The sequence below is a fragment of the Grus americana genome, chromosome 6, assembly GCF_028858705.1.
Source record: "Grus americana isolate bGruAme1 chromosome 6, bGruAme1.mat, whole genome shotgun sequence".
Classification (NCBI taxonomy): Eukaryota; Metazoa; Chordata; class Aves; order Gruiformes; family Gruidae; genus Grus; species Grus americana.
The window spans coordinates 37,095,230-37,122,459 of NC_072857.1; the positions used below are offsets into that span (position 1 = coordinate 37,095,230).

At 39.7% G+C, this 27,230-nt stretch overlaps 1 protein-coding gene across 4 annotated transcripts in view; it reads left to right on the plus strand.

The window, feature by feature from the left end:
* Positions 1-295: 295 nt before the first annotated feature.
* NCKAP1 (NCK associated protein 1) overlaps positions 296-27,230 on the plus strand; it is a 61,345-nt gene continuing 34,410 nt past the window's right edge. The window contains exons 1-8 of one of the 4 annotated variants that reach the window (XM_054829561.1): positions 296-514; positions 11,913-11,930; positions 13,062-13,172; positions 23,240-23,326; positions 23,521-23,577; positions 24,605-24,747; positions 24,836-24,926; positions 27,056-27,193. In XM_054829561.1, coding sequence (XP_054685536.1) covers positions 407-514; positions 11,913-11,930; positions 13,062-13,172; positions 23,240-23,326; positions 23,521-23,577; positions 24,605-24,747; positions 24,836-24,926; positions 27,056-27,193 — 753 coding nt within the window. In that variant the 5' untranslated portion in view covers positions 296-406. Of the gene's footprint in view, positions 515-11,912; positions 11,931-13,061; positions 13,173-23,233; positions 23,327-23,520; positions 23,578-24,604; positions 24,748-24,835; positions 24,927-27,055; positions 27,194-27,230 lie in introns of all 4 variants that reach the window. The other 3 variants (XM_054829560.1, XM_054829562.1, XM_054829563.1) reach the window with 3 other exon arrangements.

Consider the following 27,230-nt stretch of genomic DNA (forward strand, 5'->3'; position numbering starts at 1 on the left):
AGCAAAAGCAGGACCCACAGCCATCCCTAAGAGGACCTAACGCCGACACCCCGCGGCTTCCAGCTGCCCTCGGCACCCGAACGCGGGGCCCCCTCCCGCGGTGGCAGCCCGGCGGGGAGCGGGGCCTCAGCCCGAGCACCCCCCTCCCCAGCCCCGGGACCCCCTTTCCCCAGGCCGGGACCCCCCTCCTCAGCCCCGCCGCCGGCCTGCAGGGGGCGGCCGAGAGCCGCACCACGTGACGCGCCGCCGTGGCCACGCCCCGCGGAGGCAGCGGCGACCGAGGCCGGCGGCGGCGGCGGGAGGAGGAGGAGGAGGTGGAGGCAGCAGCGCCGGGCCGGCGGCCGCGCCACGGCGGGGCTGGGAACGGCGGGGCCCGGGCCGGGGGCGCGGAGCGCAGCGGGGCAGGATGTCGCGGTCGGTGCTGCAGCCGAGCCAGCAGAAGCTGGCGGAGAAGCTCACCATCCTGAACGACCGGGGCGTCGGCATGCTCACCCGGCTCTACAACATCAAGAAGGTGCGGGGGCCCCGGCGGGGAGGCGGGGGGAGGAACCGCCCCGGAGCGATCCCCGCCGCCGCTGCCGCCCGACCGGGCCCGGGCCGGCCAGGCGCTCCGCCGCCACCGCGCGGCTTGCGGCTCACCCGGCCGCGCTGCGGCCTAGCTGCGGGGCCCGAGAAGCAGGGCGGGGAGGCGGCGGGAGCCGCGGCGCCGCCGCCGCGGTCGGGCGCTCCGGCCGGGCCCGGCCCGGCCCGCCGCTGCGCCCGCCTGTGGGCCCGGGGGCGGAGAGGGGGGGGGGGGGCTGGGGCTTCCCGGGCGGCAGCCGCCGCCTCGCTACCTGGAGGGAGGCAGGAAGGAGGGGAGGGAGGCCTGGTGCTGCGCGGCGCCCGCAGGCCCGGCGCCCCCCGCCGCGGGGCCTAGGCCCGGCGCGGCCCCCGCGGCAGCCGGTGCCGCCCGGAGCCGCTCCCGCCCCGCCGTGCGTGAGTCACGGGAGCCGGGAGTGGGCCGCTCGGCACGGGCTTTCCCACGCCGAGTTGCGAAACCTGTCGCTACCGAAGGGAAGGGTTTGGGGTAAAATTAGTAAGTTTAATTTCAATAAGTTCGAGGCGCGCGGTTGCTTAGCAGCTCCCGTGGAGCAGATGTGTGAAGCTGTCGTGGGTGCTGAGACTGCTCCCCGCCTTCCCGAAACGAAATAAGCGTCGGTGTTTGCACAGGTGAGGTGGCTCGGCCGTGCAGGAAGCTGCAGCTCCCGGTAGGTATCGAGGGAAAGGACGGGTTACGCCTCCGTGCGGAGCTGATTTCGCTTCTGGAGGAAATCCTTGCGCCTTCCTCGATGGCAGAGCGTGGTTCCTGGCCATCTCCTGCTCCGGGTGCTTCGTGTGCCATCACCTCAGCTTAATTTTCCTGATGTGCACCAGATATATCATCTGAATGTGCACGGCTGCTCAGTCTGCTTCCAGTAATGAATGTTAGTTAAGATTATCTTGCTTTGCCTCACACACAATTATTTCTGAGAGAAGTTTTAATTATTTCGAAGAAAACGTTGGTTATTACATTCAAGCAAGGAGCATACCTTTGCAGGTTTCGCGTGTTAAAATTTCCGTGCCATTCTGCGTGCTGGATTCAGCTGGCCTGCTCTGCAGCAGTAGCAGAGGGAGTTTGAGAGTTTTAGGTGCTTTCTGGATCGCTCTGACTTCAGAACCCATGTTTCTGTCAGCAGTGATCCTGCTGAACGGATCTGAGCTGAAGGATGCATTCTGTCAACTTGTTTTGCTCGTATGGGAGACTCGTACTCCAGAAGTGGTAAGGGTGGCTTGACTATACCAAGTGCAATGCTGATTTTAATTAAGGTGTTAGTTCCAGTTAAATAAACAAGTGATTGAAGTGTTCAGGATTCAGCATTGATCCAAAGCAGTGTCAGTAGGTCATGTGCACTTGAATGTTTCTGAAAATCTTCACTGACATAAATAAAGTGTTATAACTAAACTACTGCAAATTCCTATCTTTCTGAAATAGAAGTGAAGTTCCTTGTAGTTTACAGTCTTGTACGTGGGAAAATTGCTTCAGCTTGATAACGATATAATCACACTTCTAACGCAAAACAGAAATTCCCTATTTATGGGGAAAAGCCGCAAAATGGGGAAGTCATTTGTGTGCGCGCTTGTTATGCTTTGAGAGAAATGCACCCGGTGAAAAACGGGCTAGGGGAATTTCGGCTGAGCATAGCCATGCTTTGGGGGGAGAAGGCCGGAAACGAGACAGGAAAAATTAAACCTTGTATTGACGTACAGCTGTGCCTTCACCATTGTGAGCACGGACATTTTCATTACCCATGTTCTCATTTGGGGACGCGCTGAACTCACGCGAAGCGGTCCAGTGCCTACGGACGCGTTTCTGCTGGCACGTTTAGATGGCAGAGGCCTGAGCACGTTTGCCCATATGGTGGTAGCTTCTGCCGTTACTCGTCTTAGTGAAGTGATGCAAGTGGATAGGTTGTCGGTGGGGGAGCATCAGCACTAGAGGTGACACCAGTTTTTCCTGCAAATGCCATGAACCGAGTCCAAAATTGTGTAGGTCTTACATGCAGAGAGAGAGGAGGCGTGACCAAGCAGCTTGATTACTGTGTGACGTGTAGTTTTGCAAATCTGGAGATGTCCCAGACACATATCTGTGTATTCACACAGCGATTTGTGATTCAAATAGTATTTTTCTTAAGCTGCATACAGTACTGCTGGACAGTGGTAGCTGGCTGGCTCTGATGGTGAGCCCCAGAAGCCTTGGGGTTGATTACTGTATTTTTTTTGTGGATCTCTTCTCAACCCTCTATTTTTCTGTATTTCCTCTCTTTTTTTTTTTTTTTTTACTTTTCCCCTTTCTGAAAACAGTTGATTCCAAAACTGCTATTTAAGATTCTCATAGCTTCCTGCGTTGAAATGATATCGAAACTGAAGTTACTAGAGAGAACCACACAATCTGCGGTTTTTGCGGTTAAAGGAAATGGTTAAGCCTTTTTTAATAAGAGGAAGTGAGAGGTGAAGTATTCGTAGCTGCCTTACAGATTGCTGTAGATGCTGTCTAGGGCGTAGAGATTTTAAATGATTAAGAGTTTTCTCGACTGTTAGAAACAAGGCAGGAAAATTTTACTTCCCAAGGAGTCACAGAGGCTGTTAAAAGCAGTTAGAAACTTGATATTTATACTTCCTCTGTAAATTTCAGTTTCAATGTCGTTGCGCTTATAGCTGTTAAATGTTCATCGTTTCCTGTTTACTGACCTTCTGTGTTGTAGTCTTCTGAAGTAGTTGGAAGTGTGTTGTTTTTAAAACAGAGTATCTGAGTGTATGTTTTCTTGCCTTTGAGAGTGACATGGAAAATATGAAAAGTGGGCTTACTGAGGTAATAGTGGGTGATGAGACAAAACTCACATTTGATCTGTATAGAGGTGGATTTTTTTGGTGCTGCTGTTGTTTTGACGTATGACCCTTTGCTAGCTTCAGCTGTCTTCTTTATTAGGACCAGTTATTAGTCCTGAACTGGGAAATCTTACCATTACGGTTTCTCTCCTGGTTTGTTCCATCTACTTTTTAAGAATTTATCCTCAGTTATCCAGGCTAGCAATCATATTGTTGTTTTCCTGTAACTCTTTTGTCATTACTTGTCTACAACTAAAAATCTGTAAGTGAAGGACAGCAGGGGTTTTTGATGCCATCCTGGCTCAGGTGAAGCTTGGATTTTGTGGTTGCCTTTCAGAGGGGACTGAGACTGTGCTGGTAAGCTTTGTGTAATCCTGCCAGTACTGTCAAATAAGTGTATTGTTCAAGAGTGGTGGCACAGAAATAATCTTGTTTTCTGTGGGCCCATCTTTTGTTTGTTTATAAAACCCTTGGATACTGGGAAGTATTTACAATAAGAGATTTAATCTTAAAATACCTGAAGTATAGATTTGTCCAGGGGAAGTCAAAAGAGTGTGATTTTTTTTGATGAATGAAGCAGTATACTGTCCACAGAACTGCTAGGGATTAAAAGTTAAGGTTTTGAATTATTTAGAGTATATGTTATTCAAACACAATGAGTCTCTTACTTAGCATTCATTGCTTTGCTAGCAATGTTCTGTTGTTCATCACAGTGCAGGTTTTACATTTGTATGTAAAATTTTTTCTTAAAATGTCATTAGCAAAACAAATTCTTTTGACTTTCACAACTGTGATGATTACATAGTATCTAAAAAATGAGACTCCTCAACCAATTCTTAGATATGAACTGCGTAACCAAACTGAAGTCATAGATAGGGAACAGAATAAATATTTGCAGGGACTTTAGCTGACTTTACTGTTCCAAACTAAAAATGTGGTCCCAATCCTATTGTGAGCACCACATAACTTAGTATGAAGCCAGTTTTAAAATAATTTAGCAGGTGATTAATTGCCAGTTAGTTCTTTAAAGATGCAGTAGTGGGAATATTGGATTTTTACCTGTATTGAGGATGTTACTTGTTAGCTATTTTAAAGACTGAGTATTTTTTGTTTTCCCTATTTATTTTCTCTTCTGCAGCAGTTAAAGTACATACTCTTTTCAAAAGAGCAAGAGAAGGCGTATGCTGCGAGGGAAGGAGGAGGAGTGCATCAAGTCTCCTGTGGTGAAATGACGGCAAGTTCACCAGATCAGCCGAGGCTGAATAGAGCTCATATCTTGCTTTGCCAGCCTTTTACGCTGCTTTGAGATTGGGGTAAAGACAGAGATCCTAAAAGCTCCAAAACTGGGCTGGAGAGGACTTGCCAAAGTCTAAACATTGCAGAGGACAGTTGTACAAGCCAGTCGATTGGTTAATAGAACCAGTCGATAAAGTGTACTGTTTTGCTTAGGCACTGGAGTGGTTCTTCTGGAAAAAGTAGGAGCGATTTTAGGTGAGAACATGGAGAGCTTTGAAGTTTGGAAGAGTGTAGGGTTTGATTACCCGTTTGACACTGAGCTCTGTCCTGGAGTGCAGAGCTGAGAGGAAAAGCTCACAAATAGCCTAGTTTTGAATAGTAAGGCTGGCATTGGAATGAACATATAATGTCTTCAGGTCATCAGGAAGTGTCTTAGGGTGGGGCAGTAGTGCTTCCAGTGCTAGATAGATGTCAGCAGTTCTTTAAAGGTTAAAATGCAGTGTATGTTTGTCTGTGTGTGTCTGTGATCTTGGAGGAATGGCTCAGAGTACTGTCCCACTGATAAGAAGAGGAGGAAGCCCCTAACAAACTCACTGTCAGTGCTGGCAATAAAAAAAAAAAATCTTTTGCTCAGGACACAACCACAAACTGATGATACCGTGTCACATTATTCTTTTAACTCAGAAAAGCAGCCAATTTTGTAAAAAAACAATAAGACTTTCTAATACAATATAAATGATATCTTCTAAAATAAACAAAAGCATTTATCCTTTTGCATCAAGTGTAGATGCCCTGAATTATCTCGCAGTGTTTCTTTGTTTACAAATGCGAATTACCTGCCCTGCCGATTACTGTTCATTTGCCCTGCCATGTGTTGACACAAAACCAAATCCAATTTTAGTTGCAAGAGATTTTTAAGATCGTGTGAGGAAGAGATACAGCTAAAAAGTCATAACAGTTTTCCATTTTAGATTCAGATTAGGCAGGGCATTCCCATTGCATTGCTTTCTTTTATTAAGATGTTACTTTATAAATTGCCTTCAGGGAAAGTTTTGTGGCACTGAAACTTCTCTTCATTTTTTTCTTTCTGTTTCACGTGCCCCGTATTTGATTAATGGAACCAAGTGTTTACTAAACAGGTGCTATGAACACAGGAGGGCAATGTGAATTTATCACTGTACCGATAGTGTCAAACCAAGCATATTTCTTTCATCGGCGAGGTGACAGGTCACTCTAGTATGGACAATGTAGTAGAAATTTTACACGTTGACCTTAGCAAGGCTGCTGACATTACATCATCTGATTGTTCTCACGAACAATCTAAGGAAGTACACTCTGGATGAAGTAGTAACGATGAAAGCAGAAGGATAACCATATTAGGGAACAGTTATGAAGATCTCATTGTCAGATGAGGTTCAGCAGGGTCTCGTTGGATTGTGTCTTACCTCTGGTTCCAGTCACTCTGTGTGGTAACAACCTAGGTGATGACTGCAGCGTGTTTAATAAATTTGTAGGTAGGAAACTGGGAGAAGCTACAGAAATAATGAAGAACCTAATTGGAATTCAGTTCAGGCATAACAAATTGTAGGTATGGTCTTACAAACTTGAAGGTGGCTGAGCAAGTATGATTGTAAGCTATTTTGTGCTTGGTGAAATTTGGAATACAAAATGAAAAGTAATGAGATAGTAAGTCTGAAGAAAATAGCCGGGAAAGGTTAGGGACGTGCCAGGGCAAACATGAGCCAACTAAGTTTCGGTGCAAAAAACCAGGGACGACACGAGGTTTTATAGACGTGTGAGCAAGATAGTCTGAAGACAAGGGAAGTGATTGGTTTTGCTCTACATGGCATGCATTGAGACGCGTCCAAAATGTATCTGATTCAACACACTTTTCAAGAGAGATGTGGGTAAAATGGAGAAAGTCCAGAGCAGAATAATAAGAAAGATCAGTGATGCAAACAACTTTACCCATTAAGAAAATGGGAAGATTTTTTTTTGAAGTAAATTAATAAGTGGTACAAGTTTTTAAGTATTTAGGACTGCTGTAGAGAGAAGGGGAATAGTTTGTACAATTCAGTATGGCCACAGAGATCAAGAAGTGATGGATTAAATTGTAGTGAAAAAAAGTTCAGTTTAGGTCTTAGAACTTTCTAATGAAAAAGATTGTTAAATACTGGAAAAGACTGTGAGAATGTTTTTGAATGTAGCCTGTAAGTAAAGATTTGGCAGACATTTCCCAGGAGCAACATAGATACAGTTGATCCTGCTTTGGAACAGGAAAATAGGGTAGGCGATTTCTCAAGGTCCTTTCTAGCCTTTTCTTCTGATTTCACATGAATTTACATTTTAATGGGTTGGACCTCTGAGTAGAGATACACTAGGATTTAAAATAAAGCGTATACGTTGGGGTTCAAGACACACCAAATAATGAATAATGGTGGGGAAGATGTCTTGCTTAGTTCTAGGAAACACTGGACTGACAAAATTTTAACACCTTTAATTGTAATCTTGAGTTAATATGAAAGTGCATTATCTCTCAAACTTTTGAACCTCCGTACATGAAAAGTGCAAGAGCTGTTAAATTTATAATAATTTTGAGCCATATTTTGAATATGTCCAAGGCCTACGGAGACTGTCTGAAAATTAAATACAGACTTTCTTCTCATTCCAGATCCTGGTTGGATCACAGGATCAATACAGTTCTGATTGAATCTACTAGCATAGTTTATATATCAAAATACAAGTTTACCTTTTGTAAGACTATCATTTATGTAAGTGCAAACACCAGTAATGTAACTTACTTGGCACAAGATTATCCAAGTGATACTGGTGTAGGACAGTTACATTTTAGCCATCAAAAGTATTAAACTATACACTAATAATTTGTCCACGCGTGACCGCCTAATTCTTGCATCTGCTTGCGTAGTTATTAAGAGGGACAAGGCTTCATTCACAAAGCTTATCTGGGACCAGCCTGTTTATTATTAAACTTCGGCTTCCATAAAACCTAAAATACAGCAAAGCAGTTGTGGTAGGCTTCATCAGAGCTGTCAAGGCAAATGTAGTGTGAACTGTTCCCTTACGTATTCATCATTCAAAGCAGCTCTTTATTGATTATTCACCTCTTTCTCCTTCTCAGTAGTTTTGCTTTTTCAAAATTGGAGATTGTCAGTTGGTAATCTCATTATTTTCAATGCTTGACAGAAACAAAGGATAAATAATATGTTTTATCCTACAGAAATCCAGAGTTAATGATGAACCTGTCTCTCTGAATGTTTCTTTGCCATGTATTATTTAGTAGGATGCATAGCTGCAAGCCAGGCCTTCAAACTTACAGGTGCATTTTAGGGTGAAGTCTTCAATGCCAGCAGCTATGACAAGGGAAGAAGAACAGTTTTACTATGTGTGCCTTTCTTGCCTGTCAGGAGAATGTACTGTAGTAAACTGTAAATGGTACGTACAAGGAGCTGTTCCCATTTTTTAATACGAGAAATCTTAGTGTCTTTCCATTTACTAATGGAAGTTACTAACTCAGGAGGTGGCATATTTTTTGCTGATGTTGAAATTCCATCAATTTGCTGGTTAAATTTGCAGAGTTTTTTAGTACAGATTCATTTGTAAATGAAACGTGAAGGTGAGGTGATTTGTTGACTAAGATTATTTCAGTATATGTTGTCACAGTCCAGTGGAACTGTGCTTAGCAGTGTTTTATCTCATGTCTGCAGTGACAGTAAATCAAGATCCCTAAGTAATAAAACCATGTTAAATTGCTGCAAAATATGACTTGTTTTACAATCATCTGCTGATGTAGGAGGTTTGGGGGATGAAAATAGGAAATTATTGATTTAAATGGCCCTGTTTCTCTTTTATTGGGAAACAGCCCTGCTAATCATTTCGAATAGGTTGGGCTTAACAACAAAAAGAAGGACATAAAAGATGTTTCCATAATACAGTTAACATATTTAGGCTTTTTTTTTTGTCATCCTACACTGTGGATGATAAAACTCAGGTAATACTTCCCAACGTTCTTACTCAAGGACGCGCGGCAGGCTAACGTGAAAGGCACGAGTGAAGTTTGGGTGTTCTAAGTGCAGGTTTGCACCCTGTATACTGTGCCGTGGCACTGACTCCTGGCAACGATTGTACCTGAACATAAACTTCCCTTTGTTCGTGTCACGTCAGCTGGATGTATGTAGTAATTTTGTTGATAGATGAGGGTTTTTTTGTTCTCCAACATCCTCTGCCCTTAAGTAGGAAGTAAAATGTTAGGCTTTGGTTTTTGCAGTGATAGCTGAAACTATATTGGGGCAAAAGGTCTCTTTGCTGTATCTCTTAATGTTGGTGTGTTCTGGGCCAAAGGCTGTTAGTTGTGCTGGATTCTGTGTTCTTCAGAGGCTCCTTGTATTAAATGTAGACCTTAAGCGGGTTTTTGTTATTGGGTATTTTTTTTGTTGGCCACTTCTGAATGAGGACAACCTAGAAAGTGAAGCTGTATATTTGTCTTCGTTTTCAAAGTGAAAATAATATAGAAGAACCTAATAGCATCAAGTGAAGTATAGTCTGAATTTGGTTTAATAATAATAAACTAGTTATCTAGATTATTAGGGTAGGTGGGAAAACACTGCTTTAATTCCAAACGTATGGCATAGTGAAGCATCTCTAAACAGTACAGGCAGTCTGATCTCTCTGTATTTTGATGACCTGTGCGTATGATAGCAAATGAGTATTCTGAATAATGAATCTCTTAGCTATAGAAATATGTTGTTCTTGTTAAAGAGGTGGATGCACAGAATCAGATCGGGAAAATATGTTCACTTAGTTGAGAGCTTATCATAGCAGGGTACCATTCTAAAGTGCTGTGGAAAGAAATGCTTTGTAACTGGATAGAAATGCAGCGCCTGAGTCCTTTTTATTTTTTTAAATTACTTAGATTAGTCTCTAACGGTAGCTTTGCATCATCTTTTTCAGCATAACTGTTTGGCAGCTGTTTAGTAATGTACAAAGGAATTTAGAGATGACTGCTGAGAGATTCTTTCAGTATAATATTTCGAGGCTGAAGCAGCTGGAATCCCACAGCTTCTCAGAGCTGTATTCCATGAATGCTGCACTAGTAAGAACATTTCAAATTCTTGAATATCTTCTCAATGCTAAAAAAAATGTAGCCTTTGTAGTTTCGGGGTTTTTTGTTGGTGGTTTTTTTTTTTAAAAAAAAGATAAGAAATGAAGAAAGGTTATTGCAGCCCACTTAGGGGAATAAGTGAGTGATATCTAAGGCTGATTGCAAAAGGGCTACTGCATTTGGCTAATTCTCAGAATTCTGTTTGAATGCCAGAGAGCTGTGTATGGCGTACCACTATGTTCCTGCCTATTACAGGACTGATAAGGGATTTTGTCTTGACTAAAACAACTATTAAAAGCAAAAGCTACCTTTCTCATCTGTATTCTAAGCCCATTGCCCTCGATGTCTTTGTTCTTTCTACAGTGTAAAAGTGTGGTTCTGTGCCTTACCACACTTTCACACTTGGTGCAAAAGTGCTAGGGTTGGGTAATGTATTTTCATTCTTTTATGCTTTCTAGAGTAAACCATGGGGAGCTTGAGCTTCATAGGTCTGTTTGCCATTTTAGGAGAGGTTTAGTGTATGTAGACTGCTTTACATATGATGCTGAATGCAGGTAACGCTATGGATGAAAGCTGTATTGATGGAACAACAGCTAGTAATCAAATACTACTAGTTCTTAGAAAGGAGCTGAGCTGCTGTGGCATATGGGCGAGGGAAGGAAAAACCATTCACCCGCTCATTCGGTGGTGTCTGACCTCGTTCTATTCAGTCTGCGTAGGTAGGCTGCTTGTACAGCTTCTTAGAAGCTGGAATTTTGAAATGTATGGAGGATACCTTTAACTTTCTATATCTTGCAGCAATTTTCTTTATGCTTCAATCTTGTGTAGTTTATTAGTAGGAAGAATTACAGTTGCTCGATGTTAGTAAAGAAACAATGGGAAGGAGCAAAGCTCTCTCGCATATTCAGATATATTGGGGGGATAGCCAGTTAGACGGAGGATAATATTCGTCATCTCTGGGAATCGAGTTCCTGAAGCCACGTGAGGATGTGCATGTTAGTGTTTTCAGGCATCTGTTTCCACGCGAATGATCTGCGCGTAAGGGCTTGGGTAGAACATCATTTTTAGTAAACGTTTTGGAGAGCCAATTTATAGGAGGGACAACATCTGTTGCTAGGAAAAATAAGGAGTGTACGTGGAAGTAGTGTTTGAATTCAGACTGAAAAATTCAGGAAGTCCACGGTGGCAGATTTCTTGTCTCCTGTATAAGAGCAACCATACTGGAATTTAACAGGCCACAAATATGTTGTCTGTTAAGCTATTCTCCTAGTTTGTAATCCTCCTTTTAGCAGAGAAGGTTATATAATGTGTGGCAAGGGCAGCAAATGGAAATAAACTGACACAGATTCTGACAAACCCATGACATCTAGTTAATTAAGACTTCATAAGTTTGAAGCGTGCATTGTTTAATGTTTTGACACCTATTTACAGTGTAATTTTTACTTTTGAAATGGTGTAAAGACTTTCAGGTGTGTACAGAATATCTATTCTGTGGCACGTGTTGTTTGCTGCTGCAAGAATATCGAAGCAACTGTTTAACCTCCAACTGATACTGGGCATGTTGCTGAATTTATTTTCATTATAAATTCCTCTTGTAGTATTATAGATGTGATATTTTAATAAAATTTAGTATTTTTGTGGGGAAAATTAGTAAATGTGAGTTTTGGTATTAGAGTAGTACATTAGCATACGTCTTGATGGTCATGTACTGCTGGTAGGAGTTTTAGAAACTTACAATAATGACTCTTTTGTTTTTTTTCTTGGCTACCGTTTCTTTTTCAGGTATGTAAAACTTCACTGAGTTTCTCTCCTTTTTTCCCCTGTAGTTGCATGTGATGTTTGTTAACTCCTTTTTTCTCTCCCTACCTGAACTTAGTTTGGAAATACTATTAGAAGTTACATGTCTCAGTATATACGCAGCACTTTGCACGATAGTAAAAATCTAATAATAAGTACATGTAAAGTGGTTTGTGAGTATTGGAGTAATCACCATCCAGTAGAAGGTATGCTGCCTAGAGTAACAGATGTTCATAACGTTCTCTTGGATGTAGGTAATAGTGTATTAGTTCGCTTAAATGTAACATATTTTAGAATTTAAGAGTAATTTGTTTATATGTAATTTTTCTCTCTTTTTATTACACTGCTTTCCCAGCAAGGACAAGTTTGGAAGGTTTGCAAAGCTTTTCACCTTCCCTTTGCCCGCTTGCCCGCTTTCAGAATCGGTCTCATACTCCATGACTTCTGTCTCTACAGTCCACAACTCGGTCATAGAAATCAATGTGGAAAAGTTTTTAAATGAGCTGTCATTCGAGTTCGCTATGTTGCGTAGAAACGCCTAGCATGTAATTTAGTTTTGCATGAGACACGAAACTCCTTTGCAAATCCCTATGAGTGCTATAAAGCTAAATGAGAGAAAATACAATTTGAGCACAAATTTTGTCATGTAAGTAACGCTGCTTTTAGTATGTTTCTCCAAACGAAATGGTATAGCATGGCTCGCTACTCAGAGTAGTTGAGAAGTCGTGTGTCTGACAGCATGCACTGTAGCTGGCAAAAGTAGGTGCTTCGTCAGTCGTTTGTCCACAGAAGCTGTTCCGATGTGTCTATGTAAGTTATTCAAGAGATCTAACGCTTAGTTGCGACTTCTGTTCAAATCAAAATGGAATGACGCTTCTTGATTGCTACTTTTAAAGCACAGCCTAGGCTACTGTAGGAGTAAAGAAAATGAGCAAAACTTGAGTTCTTAATCTAAGGAAATAGGATACTCTAGGCAAGTACTGGTGGTTTTATTGTGGTATAGAAAATTGTCTTGCAGCTAACAATTTAAACAAAAATTAAATGCAGTTTGGTGGTGGGGCTTTTAGTTCTGTTTCACAAAGGATAGTTGAATCATTTAACGTGCCCAGCACTGTCCTCCACAGATGATGACATGATTGAATTTTCTAACAGTTTATTAACTCCTGATGAACACAACACTACCTCAAACCAGGAATAGCATTAAAAGGAAACCATTTTTTTTTTCTCCTTCTTTTAGGATTGAGTTTTTTCCCTCACTGCTGTTCTGCACTAACTGCTTTGATACTTCCATGCATCTTTTTCAGTAGAAGAGCATCTCTGTACTGTTTCCCATTGCATATTTCAGCTGTGACAGTCCCTGCACTTTGCCTTTCATTTTATCACCTGCTCACTAAAAACAAACAAACAAAGAGTCTTTCTAGTTTGTCTTCAGATTTGCAACTATCGCTTAGCTTTAGATGGATGATTGTGTTTTTACTTCATTTTTTATTGTATTTTTTTATAGGCATGCGGTGACCCCAAAGCCAAACCATCCTATCTTATTGACAAAAACCTGGAATCTGCTGTCAAATTCATAGTCAGGAAGTTTCCAGCAGTAGAAACACGCAACAACAATGTAAGTAACCAAGTGGCTATGTAAGTATTTTTCTCAATACCCTTCGGCACTTGTTGCTCAAATCTGTGAGGTTTTATGCGTTCTTATAAAGCATCTGATGCCAACAGTTGCAGTTGGAATACAGTTGTTGAGTCAAATCTCTGACAGGATACTTTAGAAAGAACCATCTCCAAAGAGAGAATGTTATACTGTAATTCTGGATCGGTTTTGTTAGGGTAGGACACTTTCTGGTTTTCTTTTTGCCTACTCTCTTCTGTTCCATTTCAAAGAATTATCAATGGGAAATAATCCTCAAAAAAGTCATGCTACACTTTGATAGCAGAAATTCTTGGTGACCAGACTAATTGCAGAAGATGAAAGTTGCATAACTTCGTGATGAGACCTGACTGGCAGATCAATAAAAGGCACCTGACTGCAGCGGGGCAAAATGTGTTTGTACTTTACAGGTGCTCGTACCTTGCAGGTGCCCTTGCCTATGGCGTCAGTCCCTGTGGGAATAAAGAGTGCTTTAGTATGCGAGGAGAAACCTTGTGAAGTACAAAGATACAGAAATATAATTGTTTCTTCTGTGGATGCAGTGGGTTCAGTTGCAGTAGGAAATTATTTTTCACCCAGTATTGCTGAATTTGACTTTGTAGTGTTGTAGAGGTAATTAAGATTGTTAGATTACAGGTAGGTGTTTTGGCAGCTGATGTCCAATTGTTTCTCTATTTCAATATGAAAGTCAAGGGAAAGATTTTTGGTTTACCTGCTTATATTTCTTTCCAAAGGTGGAAAGTGGAGGTACGTGTTGGGTTTGCATGTTCCCTGCATGCAGCTACTTGCATGTATGCTTGACAGGTTTAGGCTTGCTTTAAGCATTCAGGTTTCTGCAGAATGGTAGCAGTAATAGCAGTGGGAATAATTTTCCTTTGCAATGCCATCTACAATTTCTGTGTAATGTCTTCAGTAATAGCAATGAAAAAAAAAAAGAGGTAAACTTTCCCTTATGGAGGAAACAATCTCAGTAATGCTGTGCTTTCTCACTTTAAAACTTGTACCTGTTTTGTATTGTTTAATATTGCTCATCTTTGTGTTGAATTTGATTGTGTTAGTAACAAATATGGCAAATTCTTTATCAAATTTATGTGAAAATAGTAAACCCTTTAAACCATGTTTGGTAAGTGCTTCTGTATTCTCTAAACTTCAGTGGTAGATCTATTAAAAGTAAAAGATGATGTACATAGAATTTGTTTCGTGCAGAGTTGCACATATGCTCTATACATCTTCTGGTTGTTGACTATGAATTTGGAGCTTAACTAATGATAGATACTTAAGGATTTGGTACTGTGAAGTTTATGGAAAGAGATCAAAGCTGACTTGATATATTTTGACAATCACAGTTTCTAAAACAGGACATACTCATAATGTTTTGTCATTGCCTTGTGTTTATTTACCGTGAGCCAGCCAGGCCTGTGTTTATTAAGCACAGTTATCAAAAGCCTATCCTCCTTATGTGTGAGCACAGTTTAAAGGAGGGATTCTGAGTTACAGCAATAGGCAGCTGGGGTTTCCCTCCCTGTGGTCAGAGCTGATGGCAGTTTGCTTGTCTTAGTTATTTACAGATGGTTTCCTGTAGAGTGGTGTGTCTTCCAAAAGAAACTTTTGCCCATACTAGATACCTAACAAGACAAAAGCTACGTCATGTGCAGAGGAAGTTCTAGTTTGACGTAAGATAAATTTTGGGTTGTAAACCTTAGCTTCAAAAAGGTGTAAGCATCTAGCTCGTGGTCAGGAAGACGTTCCCCTCCTTGCCCTTTGTCTCCCTCCTCATGCTGGCCAGCAACCAGCTCACCATGTGTTAGGAGGGCACACCAGTGAGTTCCTTCAGTAGGGAAATGGGTCACGAGAGATTTGAAAGGGCAAGAAGCTTATTGGAACAGGGACGTATCAGTTAATGAAATATTACAAAGGATTATGGCAGGGGAAATTCCAGGACGGCCTTCCAGGGAGGGGTTTTGGATTTTGTACCTTCAGCTGCAGCAGTCGCCATTGCTTATCATTGTGCATCTACACAGTAATTACTCTTGGCATGTCAGTAGGTGTTGCCGAACAAGCTTGCATTCCGTTAGGGAATCAGTAGTGCCTGCTTTTTGGATTTTTTTTTTTTTTTTGGCCTATTCTTAGCTGCTAGTTTGTTTTTCTCAGGTGTCATCATTTACATACAGTGCATTGTGTCTCAGAAGTGAACACCTCATTTTATTGAATTATTTTTACTGAGTGTCTACCATAATCAGATGGGTGCCTGAACTTGAAAAGCCTGCATTTTTATTCTTTCAAAACAAGTGATTCTGCTAAGTTTACTATTGATAGCTTTTACATCTTTATTCACAAAAAATATAGCTCCTGGTTTTGTTCCTCCTTCAATGTTTGACATGCTGAGTCAGACTAGAGCAAAGTCTGACAATCGCTGATTTTCAATATTGTACCAAGAGTGAAATTTATGAGCAGTTCAAAGAATGAAGTGCCTGATGAATCCTTGCTGACCGGGCTGAAAGAGAAAATGGAGTAGTTCATCTTCCAAAGGATCGATTATAGATAATTCTGGACCTCATCAGTTCGTAACTCTCTCTCTCCTGGTGCCTGAGGGCAGTCCCTGTGATCTCTTACACCTGCCCTGTCTTCTCCGATCACCATCATGAACCATACAACCTTGGAAATGTGCAGTTTGAAGACCGAGCTCTTAAATCACCTGTTAGTGATGTTGGCCAGCAGTGTAGTATTGCCTAATAGTGTATGAAATACCTGCAAAGGAGGGAGTGTATGTAAACAAAAAAATTGAGGGATTGACAGAGTGAGAAACAAAACATTTGAGAGTCCTATTTGAAAATGAAACTATATTATAATAATAAAAAGTATCTATCTTCTGTGTTTGGGAAACCTTAGTATTTATATTTATTTTAAATTGACTAACTAAAGCTTTGTTTTGAAAAAGTGTTCTAAGTTGGAAAAGCCTTCCAAAAAGCTTTATAGCACCAACGTTCTTGGTCAGATCAGTGATCTGATTATGCCAGTATTGACGCAGGATAACATTTATTTTTACTGAATTTCTTTGACTAGTTTTAAAAGTTCCAAAGTAAGGGATGCAGAAGCAGCCTGATTTTTCTGAAGGTTTTTTAGCCCTCATCCTCTAACAAGGCATACTGGCAAGGTTCTCTCCGCAGAGAAGTCAAAAGGGAACGTACCAAACTCTGAAAAAATTGTAGTGGGACCTAAAAATTACCCTCTTCTCAGTCAACGCTAACATTTAATGCCATTGTGAAACCAGCATAAAATACTTCATGATGAGGAACTGGAGATGCAGGGAGAAAAGATGTAGATTTTCTGTCGATTGTGGCTAGGGTCTGAAAAAATCTGCTGTCTGCACAGGTAAAGCTCTGTGTCTTTGTGTGATGGAGCTAGCCTCCTTTCTGCTTTCCAAAACACCGCATATGGGAAGTAGTGATAATATCTGTCTTCGTTCTTGAACATATGTTTTCCTTTTACTCAGATTGCTCCTCAGCAACTTCCCTGTGGAAAAACTGTATTTTTACATGTCTACTGGAGAAGTTGAGGCTTAGTCATTGCCTAGCAGTAAGCAGTGCACTATTACTCAGAAGTTTGTGAGTGTGTGGTTAGTGGGAGAAACGTCCGTGTTTTCCACATACTGCTGATCTTCATCTTTTACTAGCTATCTTCCCAGTATTGTTCGTATCAACCCCGTTGTGTTTTGTATTGACTACACATTCAATTTCTTAGGAGACAGTATTTTTGGAGGTTATTTCCCTGATTTAATTGTAATAACTTTCTACTCTATTATGTCAGCAGGGACTGGAAATAAAATCATATAAGAGTAGACTATAAGCAGTGCGAGTATTTCCAGCCTACCTGGATTAGCATCTGTAGATATGAAATAGTTCACTTTACATTAAAAACAAATAATCATTTGCTTTTTGAAGTATTTTCAGCCCCTGCAAGGGGTGCAGTGCCAAAAGGGAAAACTCATTTGTTTGCTTGTTTCTAATGAAGCTGTTAATATTGCAGTTTGCATAGTGCTAGTGAAGATAATTTAGAAATTCTCTTCCAAGGAAAAATTGGGGTCTCAGCTGTGCTGCCTCATGTGTTGGTAATTCTTTTTCTCTAAAAAACTTTTGAGGAAATGATAGAGTAATTAATGCCTATGGCAGCAGATTAAGAAATCTTAAGCTAAGTAACTTAAGCCCCCAAATTCAATAAACTTAAATATTTTTCCCCAGCTTTCTGGAGTTCTAGATCTCTTGTCTGGGAGACTCGATTTTTTTCAGATATCTTATTGCTTACTTAAACAACAAGACCCCAACTCTCTATATTCCACCACAAAATTAACTGGCTTGCTGGCCCTGAAGGCTAAAATCTTTTCCAGGTAAGAGGATGCTGTGCTTTCTTTGCAAGGCTGCCCATTCAACTCTGCTCATTACTGCTCAAGGAACTTACAGTGCTGAAGGGACCGCAAATGAGATTGGTTTTCCAGAGCTCACCGAGGCAATAATTTAGTATACAGGAGTTCCCCTGCATGAGTAAAGCCAGCCAATGAGTAACTACTCTCTGTTCAGCTTTGTACGAGCAGTTGAGGTTTCTTACGTTTCAGAATAGGATGCGCTGATGATAGTTTATTACAGAAGAAACTGCAAAATATCTGCAACAAATAAAAATTTATCTACATTTTTGCTAAAAATCATTCAGAGTTGAAATTGCTCTGCTAATGCCTTGCTCTGGTACAACCATACCTACTGTTCTGATTTTGTATGCAGTAGCAGGTCTGATGTCTTCAGCTGTTACCTGCATAAGACTGACTTCGAAGCTTAAAACGACTTAGGCTATGATATAATCAGAGAATAGTCTGTAAAAGTTTTCAACCTAACAATCATTTGAAATTGAGCATTTTTATTTTTTTCATAGCAATTCGAAAAGTTAATGTGAAATCTTGAAATATCTTTAAAATGTTTCACCAAACAGAACGGTCAGTGTAAATTACCTTTTTTAAAATCCTAAATGCAGTCAGCAGCGATGTTTATACTTATGGCTTAACCCTTGATTGCATATGATTTTGAGATGGAGAAGGATCCAAACACCATTTTATTATTTGTAATTAAACATTGTATTATACTGCTATAAGTCAAATCACTTGCCAAGGTAAACCGAACTAGTCACGTGCTCACTCTTGTTGCTTAATAGTGTAGGCAGTACCTGCAAAGGAGTGAATGTGGGTAATACTTAACCTGTTTGCTTCATCCATTAAGATCGAAATCCTCTTCTGATACAATGATCGACAACTTAAGAGCTTGGCAATTTAAAACAAAGAAAGAAAAAACCAAACCCCAAAGCAAAGAGAGAAAGAAGAACCCCCACTCGTTAATACCTAAATGGTATTTTAGTTAAGCGGTGTTACTGAGACAGCAATTCCAAATTAGTTTTCATGCGTTTTGAATGAATGGTTCTTTCATGATTTCGTGACATAAATGTAAGTATGCAAGCAGCTAGAGACATATGTCCAAAACATTTTTGTCTATAGAATAGCACAGACTTTTGTTCTGTAAATCGTTGTCCCAGAGATGTCAAGATCCATGGCCAAGGCTTGGGTGATATGGTAATATGTAATGAGCTTATTGTAGGAATTACCGCATGGATTTATGTAAAAGAAAGTGAGAGCATGGGGAAACTGTTCCCTATGACTGGCTGGTAGATCAGCTCTTAAAGAGGAGCCTCGCTGCTCCGAAAGTAGCTATCAGCCACTATTAATAATATGGTCAACCCTGGGGACGGAAACAGTTGCGGAGGGTCGTGGGTGCCCATTTCCTTTTCAAGAGAGTTAATTTAGTGCTAGAAACTTGAAAACAAACAAAAAAATAGATCTTGCAGTAGAAATACCTTAGTAAACATGCTAAATATTCCGTTACATCTTTTTATTTGCAGCATGTCACTTCAGAGGCTGCTTTTAATTGGAAATAAGAAAACCAAGGACACATCCATCATTCTACAGTTAGTTCACAGAATTTAAAACTCATTTTCTTCATTTGATTAGAACTTTCTCCCCACCATTCTGCTATGGATTTTGTAGGCACAGAACTTTGTTCACATGAGTTGAATTTTTAAAATCTTCATCTAAAGCCTCTACAGGAGGCAAGCATAGTGAGTGTAATAAACAACAGTAAGAATACTGACGGTGATTATTTACCCCCACCTCAGAATTTTCACAGTCAGAATTTGTAATACTGCTTTTGGGGGCTTACATTCCATCTAGTAAGATTAACTCGATGATGTTTTCTCTGAGGACATTGTAATATCTATGGTGTTGGATTGTAGAAAACAAATACGAGTGTTTAATGATCATACTTGCAGGAAAAGTACTGCACCGAGAGAAGAAGGAGAAAATTCCTCTACCTACCATCTATTCCTGGATCATGAAATAAGACACTTATTCACACGCTACTGCTACCAGTCAAATAAATATGATAGAGAACTACAGTTATCCTCTGGTTTTCCACACATAAAACTCTGAGCAACTTTTTCTAGTTGTCTCATATTTTTCCTGTGCCTTCATATTAGATTTGTATTTATTCACATTGTTAATATGCCAGCGTCTGTGTCGTCATTCTCTTGTCGCTGAGCCATTGTGTTCTCTTTAAGTGAGACTGTCTTGCACTTTCTGATTTGTTTTTCACTTCTTTGAATGTACTTTCTCTGTGTACATTATCAGTTGTGTAGAGATTTTTGGGGTTTCATATGAAAGGCACAAGACAACTTGGTAAAGGTCAGTTCCTTCTCTTGTAGATAACGTACTTGATAAAGTGTCAGCTTCACACTCTGGTCCTTAAAATCCTAATTTATAAATAATATTCAAGTATGTTTGGAGATGTGGTATTTTTTTAATAGACTAAATTATTTCAGGTAATTTTTTTTTAAGTTTGCAATATTATGCTAAAATTTCTACAGCTTTTCATATATCTTAAATTCAACTTACCTTGTTCAGTAAAAATACTGTTGTTCTCTTTGGTATAATTTGTACTTCAAATTGTTTAAGAATAAATAGAACACTTATGTCTAACCAATCCATGAGGCATGGTTAGCTATAGTGAAAACAATCTTTTGATGATAGTAATATTTTAAGAGTTATTTCTTCAGCTTACCCTATTATGAAACTTTCCTTGACTATTGGAAGCAAAAATGTTTGCTATTCAATGAGGATTGCAGGCTGAGGAAGACAGCCTCGAACCAAACACAAAATGATACAGCACCAGCTATTTCTAAACAGCTGTTAGGAAGTTAGTAATGGAAAGTGTTGTTGCAGCGGGTGTGGAAAGAGCTACACCCGCATTCCTGAGTGATAAAAATGCAAATAAACATCCAAGACCCTACATGCTGTAAGCTGTACTTTAAACATCGCTGTGCCGGCAGCGCTGTACGCATTGAACTGTTCGCACCATAGCGATTTAACAGTGATTGTGGTTGATACGTTGTTTTACTTTGATATGAATATTTTAAATAAAAGTTTGCTAACACTCAGAGTTCAAAGAATGATCACCTTAACTCCATATGAAAGTGTTAGCATCATTTAAGTGTAAATATTTCTGGGAAGACGGGTAACTAGTTAACAGTGCACAGCAGTGATTCCTTAATTCTTGGTTGAGTGTAATGAATACCTCCATATATTCTCTTATTTCATGTACAGCTTCACAGAATAGAAAAGATTATTTCTTTTGCAAGCATAGTTCCCGGCATCGTCTCCCTTTTTGCTATATCTCCCCACTTCATATACCGTGCTTTGAACTTGTCCTGTCTTCCAGAAGTGGATGCTACTGCTATTTTTTTTTACACGAAACGCGTGTGCTGTACAACAGCCTGTAATCTTGATAGTCTCCCTTAGTATTGCCCCTTGCTTAGCGTGAGTTAGGATTGCGATGGGAAAAAGTCGTTAAGGCTTATGTGCAGTTGTAATGTGAGTTTTGGTTTTGTCTTGTCTCTGCACTAGAATTAGTCTTATTTCTGAATGGTATTGTGGTCTTTTCCTGAAAATTCATGAAACAAGTCCTCAAATTCATCCAATTCACGCTTGTGTTAGTTGCACAGAAACAAACCCTGTTTCTGCTTCGTGTGTTACATCACTTGCAATAAGTACTTGAAACAATAGGGCCAGGGTGAAGGTTAAAACCAAGCCTCTTCGGGGATGAATTCTCATCATGTAACAACAGTTGAGTGACGAAGCAGCCCGGAGCGTACAAAGCGCTCTTTCCTCCGGGGAGATCCCGAGTATAGATGCAAGTTGGCCCGAAGGTTGGCTGGAGCTGTGCCGTACCTGCAAGAGCTCCAGCCTCCGTGTGTGATGATGCTGGATGTGTCGTTCTCTGAGCACGGGGCGGTTAGTTTAAGGTGTACACTGGGAAAGCAAATTCACGCTGGCGGTCAGAATACGGCTCATAGGACTTAGATTTGAAAACTGATTTTGTATGGCAGTAGTTTAAATGGAAATAACCTATTCCCTAGTGCATGAGATGATCCGGAGTTAGAAAATAAACATGTGCTTACACCCATTTTTCATTTAAGTCCCAGCTGATGACTATGTGGAAGACACTTAAATGTTATATAGGGCAGGCATTCAAATTCAGACCTTGAAAGTTAAATCCTTTGCTCTGGTTTAAGAGCAGGCAGGAGTATTTTATAATGTAGCCGTTCCAGTTTGCTCATAACTCTCTACGTGCCTGTCGTCTTGGCTGTATTGGGAGTCTCATGGCTCAGGTCTTCTAAAAATTATAATCACCTCTAAAAATGCAGAGGAAAGAAGCAAAAATTATCTTACGTATGACATGGAGCACTGGTCCAGGCAATTTGTTTTTAGAATTTAGAGGAATTTTAGTGCTTTACATAAAGCTGAGAACACAGCACAGCTTTATAAACAGAGTGAGATAAAGCAGCGTATTCAATTCTAACGTCTCATGAAAATAAGCTAACCAATTTGAAATAATTAATTTAATCTTTCTTATAATTGATTGCTCCTGCTGAGAAGAAAATCCTATTTAACTTGATCAGTCTTTAATTTAAAATCTTGCAGCTTCTCGGAGGGCAGTTTTTATATTGAGTGTTATGACTGCTTTAACTCAATTCGTATATCACGAAAGAGACTTAATGAGTAAGTGAATATTGCAAGTTAAATAATTGGATCCTTGCAGTGCTGTGAAACTGTAATACATAGATAAACAGAATGGCTGTTCAGTAACAGCTTCTTTTTTTGGTGTTCTTAATTACAGTTAAAGTGATCTGTCTTGTTCCTCCAGAAAATCTTGAAAAATATGGAAATTAAATGATATTTCATTGATTTAAAAAAAAAAAATCCATGTGAACTATTTTATGCCTTTGTATTCACATTTGCCTCTTCCATTTTTTCCACCAGTGTCTAATGCTAGTGTTTTGCTTCTTTTTTGTTTCTTTATTTTGTTGCTTTTGTTTGAATGTATTATTGTGTTTATATGGAACTGGTCAAAGAACCGTTACTGTATTTTATGTTTGTATCTACATTTTATTTTGCATGCTTAACGTGGCTTTGCCTGGATATTCTTTTTGGTAAGTTCAGAATTTAAAAGCATAATGTTTTTCTGTAGTAAAGTTTGTAACCTGCCACCTTTTTTTCTCCCACCTCAAGTAACGTCATTATTTTTTTGTCATACCGATTTGTGCTCACGTACTGTTCTGCTTTTGCTAATTATACATATGATAACACTGTTTTCCTAACAACTACCCATTTTCATCTCTAGCTGAGCTAAGCAATATGACTTTGGTACTAATGTGTACTAATTTGACTTTTATCCTCAAAGTATAGTCGGCAGCTGTTAAAACGATCTGTTTTGAGAACTCTGTGTGTATTTGAGACGCACAGAGCCTCAGTCTTAGAAAACCATGTTAAGGCTTCTTTGCATAGTCCGATGGTTACTCTGCGCTTCACAGGTATTATTTTTCAGCAGTCTTCTCAAGATCTTCTCAAAACAGTGTGCATGTTTATGTTTCTCTTTTAGCAACAGCTTGCTCAGCTCCAGAAAGAAAAATCAGAGATTCTGAAGAACCTGGCATTATACTACTTCACATTTGTCGATGTTATGGAATTTAAGGTAAGGTATTGCAAATATGTCAGTTCTCACATTAGGTTTCTGTTTCTTTATTTAAGAAATCATGCTAGGTAATGAAAGAACTGAACTCATGGCTCTGTTTTTTAAAAAATTATAAAATCAATCTCCATCACTAAGCATAGTAAAGTGATTTACTTACATCTTTTTAAACTGAAATTATTCCTTTGTTTTTCAAGGACCATGTTTGTGAGCTGCTGAACACTATCGATGTTTGCCAAGTCTTCTTTGATATTGTAAGTTTCTGTATTTAAACTTTCAAATGCTACTTAAGAATGTTTCTAAAAAGAGTCCTAGAAGGAATTGTTCATGTTAGCCCCAGAAACATGACATCCCTAGTTACAAATGCAAGAGAGAGAAAAATACTGTAGTCTTCAGATCCCTAACTTTATAAATAGCTTAAAATCAAAAGATAGACTATTTTCAACAGTCTACTTCTGTACAGCAGTAACAGCATTGTCCGTTACCTGGCATACAAATCTTTCTGTAACTTTTGCTGTATTGCATCTGCTAGTTCATTCTTAGAGGTTTACTGTCATCTACGTGCTTAAGCCTTGTAGGCTTACAAAACAGGAATATTACTGGTGTCCACCTAAGATATGTGAGCAGGTCACTTCTGGTGCTGGCTAAAACAAGTACAAAAGCAGTTAAAGGTGTTATATTAAAAAAACCCCAACCAACCAATGAAACCCCCCAAACCTCGCAACCAAACACCGAACCGCGCCCCCCCCCCCCAAACCAAAACCTCAAACACCTTTTCCTCTTGGTTTCAGCTTGCTTTCTTAATGTTCATGATGTCATCTTGCTAGTTTTAGTCGTGATTCTAAATTCAGCTTGGCTGACATAGGTTCATAATACGAAAGAGGAGCAGGTATATATCCTATGGAATGATGTTACCAGGCCAGTTGGATATGTGCTAGCTTTTTACATCACAGTGTCTTATTAAAATACAATTTATAGGCAAGGCACTTGCTGATCACTTAGTAACATCCAAGAAAAGTTTTCCTATCTGTCAGCTAACCTGTGACAGTTAAGTTTGGAAAGATTTATTTGCGTGCTTGCTTTCATGAATGCAAACAGTTCTGGGGATTCAAGTGACTAAATTCAGATTATACAAAGTCTGCATGAAACCAGAACAATAACTTTAATCAAGAGAGTCCATTGTATTTTAAAAATGGTGAAAATTGATGGAAAGGTAAGGAAAAAGTTTTATGCTTGTTTCTAAAAGTTTTAGATAGATAATTTACTGTTTTTTATCTCTAGACTGTAAACTTCGATTTAACAAAGAACTACCTAGATTTGATTATAACCTACACAACTCTAATGATATTGCTGTCTCGAATTGAAGAAAGGAAGGCTATCATTGGATTGTATAACTATGCCCATGAAATGACACATGGAGCAAGGTAAAAATCTGTCATGTAAGAAATGTGTACAATAATAATAATAATAGTAATAGTTATACCTGAGTGAATTGTTTGTTGTTGCTTTTAGTGACAGAGAATATCCGCGCCTTGGCCAGATGATTGTGGATTATGAAAATCCTTTAAAGAAAATGATGGAGGAATTTGTACCTCACAGTAAAGTATGTAACTACTTTTCACAGGCACACAGTAACCTTAATTGGGAGAAGCAGAGATAAAAAAGAAAATATGCAAGAGTTTGTTTTGCCAAAAGCCATTAGGTATAAATTTTACAGGAGATTTTACTTACAATGGATATATGGGCTGGGGATTGATGTTAGATAACAGAACCTATAGAAATACAGGAATGCTAAGACCCATTGGTAAGGTTCCATTTTATTCACTAAGGATTAGAAATTGATTAAAAATCAGTTGTGGATCATGTGAGAATAGCTATATCTGTTCTGATTTGGTTTGTAGCTTGAAATAAAGAGATTGCTAATGTTTCTATGAAACCAGTTTTTTAGTGGTTTACCATCCTAGATTTTTTTTTTCTATTTTGTAACCTGAGGGTTTTTGCTTTGGCTGGTCCTTAAACTGGAGATCCTGGGGATCCCCACTGCCTCTTTAATAATAGCTCCTATCCTCAAAAGCTGACACTGTGTACCCTGCTTGGCTGACTTCGCTAACTTAAATGAACCCAATTCCTGAAGCCTTTTCTGTACCAGTGCTTTTAAGCTTGCATCCTTACACAGCTGATTGTGCACCAGTTCTGTGAAGATTTATCTAGGCTGTATTTTCATATAAGACTACCTTGGAAAAGTGACAGAAGCCTCATCAAAGTCAATGTATATCCTGTTTATCACTTCCAGTTGGTCCATTAGTCTTGCTGCTCTGACAAGGGAAACTAGATTTGCTTGATCAATACTGACTGACTGTTATTTATAAAGGTGTTATTTTCTCAGCGCTTGCAATTTGATTGCCTATCAACTTATTTTGGAATCTTTGGCAGGGTTTTTTTTTGCTGTTTAAAGTCTAGATACTGGTTATGTTCTCCTTCTCTAGTCCTCTTGAGATTTTTCTTAATTTCCTTAAAATTTTGAAGATCGTCGCTAGAAGTTCAGAGTTTTTCAGCTACTCCTCGAAGTGCTCTGAAGTGAAATAGTTTTCAATACTTCTCGTTTGTCTGAATAATCTGTAATCTTATTTTTGTTATACTTTCTTCTGCACGATTCCTGTCTTGTTAAGACTTATTTAGCTAAGAATCTCAGTTGCAATTAATCTTTTCTTGGACACATTTTAGCAAAGATGCTTCACTTTTCAGGTTTGGGTTTTTTTATGCTTTCGTGTCAGTGGACTAATGCTTTCTATTGAAACATTTTTGTAAAGCCATTTTTCACTCTGATTTTTGCTCTTCTGCTTATGCTTTCTGCTTGCTTATAACTATTTTATTCCGTGCTAGAGGTATAAATTGGGGTCGGGGATCTTTTCAGGCACCATGCTATAGAAACAGATACGTAGGTTACACTCATGGAACTGCACACTTAAGTTGTCCTTCCATCATCTCTCTACTTTGCAGTAGACCTGGCAGTTGTTTAGTCCTTTAAATTAGCTTCAGCAGATGACTTTTGGGTTTTTTTTGCTTGAGTGACCTTCTTTGGTGGTATAAAGCTTAGACCTGACTCCCTGAGGACTCATATAAGCACCAGTATTGATGCAAAAGACAGGGAGGTGTGGGACAGCACTTACTCCGATAAGCTTAACTTGCAAGAAGATGCTCCTGTAGACAGTATCTGCTCAAAATAATTATAATTTGCTAGCAAAGAGGGAAGGACATACTAAATGAAGTGGCAGAGAAGGGAATAACACGATAATTGGGATGCTTGAATAAATAATGAACAACTTTCAGTTGTACATGACAGATTTGTTGTTCCCTATGGATTTTTTTTGTGTCCTCTGATTCTGAACTCAGAGTTTTATAACTCTGATTAAAAAATAATTTAAAAAAATCAAAACCTCCTGCTTCTCTTCATCCCTCCCTTAGCCTGGAATAGTGTTATATATGTGAAGTAAACTAGATGCAATGCATTTTAACCTCAAGTTTAATTTCAGAACTAGTTCAGTAAAATGTTTTTTATTGTTAGTAATAAGAGAAAACAGCACTACTGATGAAATAGTACTTAGTGTCTTTTGTGCTTGGAGTATGGCAGTGTCAATACGCAGTTCACAAAATGAAGGAAAAAAACTCGGGTATTCATCCAAGACTGAGCCTCGAGGACATCTTCAAACTGATCATTGGTCTCCTTTTTAGTCCCTTTCAGATGCTCTGATTTCACTCCAGATGGTCTATCCTCGAAGAAATCTCTCAGCTGACCAGTGGAGAAATGCACAACTACTGAGCCTCATCAGTGCCCCCAGTACAATGCTTAATCCTGCACAGTCTGACACAGTACGGCCTTTTAATTTGCGTTCTATGATAAGGTTAA